The 7,664-nt window shown below is 47.7% G+C and overlaps 1 protein-coding gene across 2 annotated transcripts in view; it reads right to left on the minus strand.

Moving 5' to 3' along the window:
* Positions 1 to 7,664, minus strand: part of Plek2 (pleckstrin 2) — a 21,934-nt gene that overhangs the window by 2,833 nt on the left and 11,437 nt on the right. For both annotated transcript variants that reach the window (XM_021179494.2, XM_021179495.2), the window contains exons 3-7: positions 5,103 to 5,284; positions 3,844 to 3,935; positions 3,352 to 3,539; positions 3,042 to 3,143; positions 1,097 to 1,180 (exon numbers count right to left, since the gene is read on the minus strand). In XM_021179494.2, coding sequence (XP_021035153.1) covers positions 1,097 to 1,180; positions 3,042 to 3,143; positions 3,352 to 3,539; positions 3,844 to 3,935; positions 5,103 to 5,284 — 648 coding nt within the window. The remainder of the gene's footprint in view (positions 1 to 1,096; positions 1,181 to 3,041; positions 3,144 to 3,351; positions 3,540 to 3,843; positions 3,936 to 5,102; positions 5,285 to 7,664) is intronic.

The following is a 7,664-nucleotide window of genomic DNA, read 5'->3' on the forward strand; positions in this document are numbered from 1 at the left end:
AAAAAAAAAAAAAAAAAAAAAAAAAAAAAAAAAACAAAGAAAGAAAAAGGCAAGACAGCCACACCTGTAGCAGCAGCAGCACTAGATACCTTCGAGAGGTCAATAGGTGCCTTCTGGAGACCCAAGGGTTTGACTCCTCAGTCAGCCCTCCTGCTATCTCTCTTCCCAGGCCTTTGTCTTCCTTGTGCTTGGCAATGTGGTAGTTTGAGTACACTTGGCTCGTGAGAAATGGCACTATTAGGAGGTGTGGTCTTGTTGGAATAGGTGTGGCCTCATAGGAGGAAGTGTGAAACTGTGTAGGCAGGCTTGAAGTCCTATGCCCAGGCTCCGCCCTGTGCAGGAGAGACCCTCCTCCTAGCTGCCCATGAGGAAGCTCCTGGAACACAGGTCACTCTCAGCTCTTTCTCCAGGGCCATTCCTGCCTGGATACTGCCATGCTCCCAACCTTGATAATAATGTACTGAACCTCTGAAGCTGTAAGCCAGCCTCAGTTAAATGTTGTCCTTCATAAGAGTTGCTTTGGTCATGGTGCCTCTTCACAGCAGTGGAACCCTAACAACCAAGAAGGCAGGGAATGAGAAGTTTCCTCCATGAGGCTAAGTGGTCCTGACGGAAAACAGATATCAAAGGTAAGGCTGAACTCCACAACTAAAGAGCCATTTTTCTCCCTTTGATTAGGATTAGCTTAACTCAGCATGAGGTGGTAGTTATCAGAAACTCAGAGCAGCAACTCCTGACACAAAATGTGATGTGTAAATTAAATATATTAAAATGTTTTCAAAGGTGAAACAAAAAGCTGAGGGAGGCAGAACTTGGGGACCAGTCAGATGAAAGGGTTAAAGAGGCTGGAGTCTCCTGTGTACCCCTCACCTTGCCCGCAAAGCAGGCTTTGGGGAGAGTAAAAGGTGCTTTTTCTCAAAATGGCGGCGGTCCTCTTGTGGGAAGGGGGCATGGAAGGCCACGCACTGAGCAGACAGCGGGATGACCGCGTGGCACGGCCTGCACAGAGCCGTGGCGGGTATGAGAGGACACACACCAGCTCCCAGTCTGCTTGGACTCAGAAGTAGTACAGCCCCAAGGAACACAGGCCACTCACTTTGGAAGGGTCATAGTAGTGCAGGAACGCTGGGTCCTTCCTCAGAACAAATCTGCGCACCTTCCAGTTTTTCCTCTTGTGCCCCTGTAGGAAGAAAAGGGCTCAAGTCTCACTGGTGATGATTCTACATTTCTTTCCCTTTCCCATGCTCCCATCAAACAAAACCCCAACAAGCCAGCCTCCTCGGATGGGACGACCTTCCAGCGAGAGTTTCCAAGAAACTCGAGGATCACAGTGACACAATCCCTGTAGTGGCACCATAGCAAAAGTACCACATTTACTATACAGAGAGGTGAGAGCACTAAAAGAAGAGGTGTGCTACCCCCACACGAAGGAGTAAAAGGACTACGACTACGGGGCTAAGGCTGTGGCTGAGCAATAAGGTTGTAAGGCATGCAAGCACAAGACCCTGGGTTCAATCCCCATCACTGATCAACAACAACAAAAGCGGGGAGGGGGCTGGAGAGATGGCTCAACAGTTAAGAGCATTTGCTGTTCTTGGCAAAGGCTCAGGTTCACTTCCCAGCATCCACATGGTGGCTCACAATCTATAACTCCATTTCCAGAAGATCCAATTCCCTCTTCTGGTCTCTGTAAGCACCACATACACAGACATACAGACAAAACACCCATCACACAAAGGTTTTTAAAAAGTAACAATATTAAATAATTTTTTTATTTTAAAGGAGGAAGAGGAGAACAGAGCAGGTATCAACTGGACCAGAAGTTCAGAGTTCACAGTGCACCCAAGGTCACCAATGTTTTAAGGATCAACTTGGTCCAAAAACAACCCTATAGCTACATGTATATTTGTTCACTTCACAGGTATACACAGAGAAAATCAATGTAACATTCTATATTAGAAAAAGGATCAATTATAGTCTATGATACAGTATATGATAAAGTGTAAATAGACGGTATTAATCTGTGTGTGTGACAGAGAGCATGAACTAAACTTTCCCTGAATTCACTTCTGAGATCACAAAACTTCCTCAGCACTTGGAGCCTCTCTCATCCCCTGATCCACTCATGTGGGGTCTCATTCCTTTCCTTAGTCTGTGTTGCCTCTCGGGCCCAGCAGCAGCAGGACCTTTGGGGTAGGCCATAGCTTCTATGGTAAATAATAACCGAAGAGCAGATGGAGACCTGTACTCATCAGGAAGGTGACAAATGTAAAATCAGGCAATGATATAGACGTTGGTTTTTAATGTGTATGGTGGTTTGAATAGGTATGGCCCACTGAGACTCGTGTTTGAATGTTTGGCCAATAGAAAGTGGCATTAGGGAATGTGACCTTGTAGGAGGAAGTGTCATTGTTGGTGCAGGCTTTAAGGTCTCCTGTGCTCAGGCTACGACTAGTGTGGCATACAATCCTGCTGCCTGCAGATCATGATACAGAACTCTCAGCTCCTTCTCCAACACCATGTCTGCCAGTGTGCTGCCATGATCCCGGCCATGGTGACAAAGGACTAAACTTCTGAAACTCTAAGTCAGCCCCAAGCAAATGTTTTCCTTTTAAGAGCTGCCACGGTCTGGATCTCTGAGTTTGAGACCAGCCTGGTCTACAGAGTGGGTTCCAGGACAGCCAGAGCTACACAGAGAAACCCTGTCTCAAAAAAAAAAAACCAAAACAAAAGCAAAAACAAACAAAAGGAGTTGCTGTGGTCATGGTCATGCCGTCTCTTCACAGAAATAAAACCCAGACAAAGACAATGTAACAACTGCATTGTGTGTCTATTTTTTCAAAACAGTTCTTGGGTCTGGTATATTTAAATGTGTACATCTTTAGCTGGCTTCTTGTGGCTGGGGAGGGGAGGTTCTGCTTCCTGTGGATCTCACTCATAAAGACTACCCCAGCATCCTCAGCCCCTGCCTCCCTCTGGGCTCATTCCTGTCTCCCCCAAGTATGATGCATGAGTCTCCTCCTGCTCAAAGGCAGTCATACCTGCTTGGATAGGTAGCCTTGTTTGACCACTGTGCCACTTAACTCCATGGTGCTAAGACTGATCTCCTCCTTGGGGCTTACCTTCTTCTTGTAGCTTTCAGCCTAGTGGGAAGGCGAAAGCAAACACTTGTTACAAAAGAACCCCAAGTCCGGGACATGGGGGTTGCAAAGGCAGAAAATCTGTTATCACAGAAGTTCCTCGTCCCCTCGGGATAGCTTTCCCCATACTCCGGGCCTTCCCTATGGCTCCTACTGTTACCACTTCCTTCTCTCTCCTCTAATGGCAAGAGGAACCCAACCTCTAACTTACAAAAGTATACAGGGCTGTGGAGTCATCCAGAAACTGCTCAGCCAGATCGCCAGAGCGAATAGCTCCCATGCTCCGGACCCCTACTGGCCTGAGAAAGTTCTCTTCCATAAGCATGGAGGCCAGGGTCACTGCCTCCAGACGGCTGGCTGCAAAGTTGCTGGAGATGAGCCAGTCCACCAGGGAGGAGCCTGTGTGAGCACAAGGACAAACACCTGTCAGACCACGGGCTAGCTAGACCCTGGCCTCTCAGGGGCTTCGTCAACGACCTCATTGACGTCGACTTCCCGAGAGGCCTTGGGTTCTACCTCAGGGCAGCCTAATGGTTACACCCAATGCACTGAGCCGTAGCCATACCCACAGGGGGTCCTCACAGGCCATCCCATTTCTTAGCAGGCAGCTCCATCCCCATTATAAGCTGCTTGGATGAGCTTGGGTGAGCTTCAAGCACTACACCCCAGGCCTCCAACCCGGCCACGGGTCAGGCAGGCTCACCCAGAAAGGTCTTTTTGTAGGTGCTTCCTTGCTCCATGTTGGGGCTTGGCCGGATTCCACTGCTGGTGTCATGCATCTTGTCCACAATTCGACTACATAGAAGGGAGGCAAAGAAAGGAGCCTGGTCACACTGTCAGCTACAGTTCATGATCTAAAGCAAGGGACAAATGGTATGACACACACCACAGAGACAGGCTCTTGTTACACAATCAGAATCCAATACACAGGGTTTTCAGGGGCTCCTCTCTTCTTGGTCATCTAAATGTTCGAATCTTTCCACACTAAGCGACTATTACTGTTGACATCAGACTAAACCATTGTGACAGTTTAAAACACAGAGCGAGAGCATCCAGTCACCGCAGTAACCTGAGTGGCTCCCTATGATTTGTTACATTATGTCCGGACTCCTCCAGCTCCCCCTCTGTAGAGACCCTTTTGTAACCCACCTCATCAACTGTTCCTCCCTTGCTCATCCTGACTTAGCAGGGATGTAGACCCTCAGACGGTGCACAGAGTAGACTTCAGAGGCTGGGGTAGAGTTTTATGAGCCCAGGAGTTGACTCGCATCCCATCTATGACGGGTTAACAGTGTGTCTGCCTGTGAGGTAATAGGACATTTCCATGATGGAAACACCTTTTATATATCTCTGACCAGTATCATCACCTCCACCACTGACTGGCGTGACCTGGTGTGACAGTTGCTGCTGCCAATGAAAGATCTCTATGTCTTGGGGTAGAAGGTCCTTGAGACTTTGTTTATTCTCATTTACCTCTGCCGGGCACCTGGCACAATGCATGACATTCAACAAGCACTCAATAACTGTCCTTTTTTTTTCCCTTTTAAAATTGATAAATAATAACAGTACATATTGTGAGGTGCTCACTGAGTTCTTGGACGGCTGAATGAGGGGATCCCACCAAACAGGTAACCATTACCTGACACTGAGCTGTCATATGAGACCTGACTTAGTGCCAAGCACTCTGCCTTAAGCGGAATGGTAGGTAGTCTCTACCTCATCCACTGAGGTAGAATGACTTGGTAGAGGCCCTAAGGTTACATAGGAGAGAGGAGCTACATAAAACAAGTTCCAGCCATTCAACACAGCACAACCAGAACAGAGAAAACAGCTGACCCCGAAGCACAACGCTTGAATAGCCAGGCCTGCGCAGTACTATAGGGTTCTCCCTCCCCAGTAAACAGGCAGGAGAGGCTGCAGGGCGTCCAGGCAGAGTCAGGGACAGGCAGGTGGAGCACTCACTGCAGGCTGATGTGCGGGGGCAACTTGAAAGAGTTCTTCAGTATATGGAGTTGTTGGATCTTCCCTGGCTGCCCTGCATGGATAGCCCCTGTTATCTCAAAGGCCCAGGAGTCTCTCTCCTCTCGAGAACAGGCTTCCAGGAAGTACTCAGTGGAAGTTCGGGTCTTCAGTTTAATGAGGAGCTATGAGAAGAGACAACCAGACAGACCAATCAATTCTCAGGGCGAGAATCAGTCAAGGAAATGCTGGCAGCACAGATGACAGGGCCAGAGAGGACCCAGGAGGCCATGGGTCCAGGGATGCCCAGTGTCCAGCCCCTGCTGCAAGTGGGGCAGCACACATTGATTTGGGTACATCCAAGACAATGAGCTCATGGCCTCCTGAAGCAGCCTTTCCGGTCTACACAAATTATTGCAGAGTACATCCCAACATTGTGGCTCTGAGTCCTCCTCCCGGAACCATAGCCTCATTTCCAATCACAGTTTAAGTATCTCTAAGTCTTTCACTCATTCTTCATTTGGCTTCAGCTCCTTCCCAAAAGGTTTGCCCTCTGCTCCATGCTCAGCCCTTGGTCAGCATCCTCAGAGGATGGATCCCACCCAGGATGGAAGATTCTGCTCCAGGACGAGGTGGAGAGAGAGGCACTGCGCTGCTGACTACCTATGAGTGCAAGGGCTGTGAGCAGCTGCAGACACAGTGGACTCACACTTGGTGGACACTTGGTGGAATCGGTAGACACTCTTTGTACTATGGGCCACTTTTGAATCCTCTAAGTGGACACCTTGGGGGCTCTTAAACCAACTGTGGAAGAAGTAGATCAGGCCCACTGCCTCGGTGGTGGGGATCAAAGCCAGGAGCCTCTCTTAGACAAGTCAAGTCTAATTGTGGTCACCAGCATATTCACAACCAACTTGTTTTGCTTTTGAACTTAACAGTCTTCATTTAAATTAATACTAGAAATGGGGAATAAGGCATGGCTGACTCACTCTCCCAAGGGATATTATGAAGACATTTCACTAAGTTATCATTCACTTGCCAGCATCATGGAAGGTTGGCTTGAACTTGTTTCTGTCAAGCAGCAGTTCACCTCAAGAGAGACTAGAAAGGCCAAGTGAACCAAACACCTCAACAGCACACACACACACACACACACACACACACACACACACACTTTATGACTTGTTCCTAGAGAAACTGTTGGTTGTTCTTTATCTTTTTCAATCAAAAAATAACCAAACAAATACTACAAAATAATCATACAAGTGACAATCTCATGTAAAATTAACACGAAGTTTGCAACTCCAGGATTTTGGCTGTTTCCCATTTGGAAACTGAAACTCAAGCTTTCTCTTCTCCACAGGACTCATGGTCCCCATTCACCCTAATAAATATTAAGGGGCAACAGGTCTAGAATGTAGCCTCGGAGTTCAAGGCTTCATTCAGTGATACCCCGAGTACCGCTGAAGAAACCAGGATTTCCTCTTAAAAACTATCTGACACAGCTGTCAATCTTTCTCCTTTGTTCAAGATTCATTCAACAAACACAAGCCATCTATGTGTGCCCAGATGTTGTAGTCAGTCTTTTGGAGGGTGAGGTCCTTTGCTTGCTTGGATTTTAGAGATAAGGTCTATGTAGGCCTGGCTGTCCAAGAACTTACTCTCTAAACCACGCTGGCCTTGATCTGCCTGTCTCTGCTCCTGAGCACTGGGATTAAAAGTGTGCCCCACCATGCCTACTGTGCACTCAGTCTTAAGATTCTAAGGGGAAGAGACTGTGATGTCATCTCAGCACACACTCACCAACCTTCAATGGTTCCACTGACAGACATGTCACAGACTCTTGAGCAGTGGTGTGGTGGCTTGAATAGCAATGTCCCCCACAGGCTTATAAAATTGAATATTTGGTCACCAGGGAGTGGCACTGTTTGAAAGAGTCAGGATGTGTGGTCTTAAAGGAAGTGTGTCGATGGAGGTGGGCTTTGCAGTTTCAGAAGCCCATGCCGAGACTAGAGTCTATTTCTTCCTGCTGATGCAGATCCAAACGTAGAGCCTTCAGCTCCTTCTCCAGCACCATGTCTGCCTGCACACTGCCATGCTCCCTCCTGTGATGTGGATAATGGACAAAACCTCTGACACTGTAATATTGTCTAGGCTGCCCTTAATTTCACGAGCTCTGGCACACCTCCTACCTCAGCCTCCTGAGTGTTGGGATTACAGGTGTGAGATACTATGCCCGACACCTAAAATGACTTTTCAGCAATCCATTCTCTCACTCAAAACCTTCAGTAGCTCCCCATTACCCCCATCTGGTCCCAGACAATCTCCCAACACAACTTCAGTGAGCACTCCCTTCTAGCTACATTGACAACCGGTAATGATGCTTTCCTCTGTAGCTCATATTTACTGCCATTTGAGACCCCTAATGTCTTCTTTAAAAAAAAAAAAGATTTATTTATTATCATATCTAAGTACACTGTAGCTGTCTTCAGACACTCCAGAAGAGGGCATCAGATCTCATTACAGATGGTTGTGAGCCACCATGTGGTTGCTGGGATTTGAACT

Source organism: Mus caroli, chromosome 12 (assembly GCF_900094665.2).
Source record: "Mus caroli chromosome 12, CAROLI_EIJ_v1.1, whole genome shotgun sequence".
Lineage (NCBI taxonomy): Eukaryota > Metazoa > Chordata > Mammalia > Rodentia > Muridae > Mus > Mus caroli.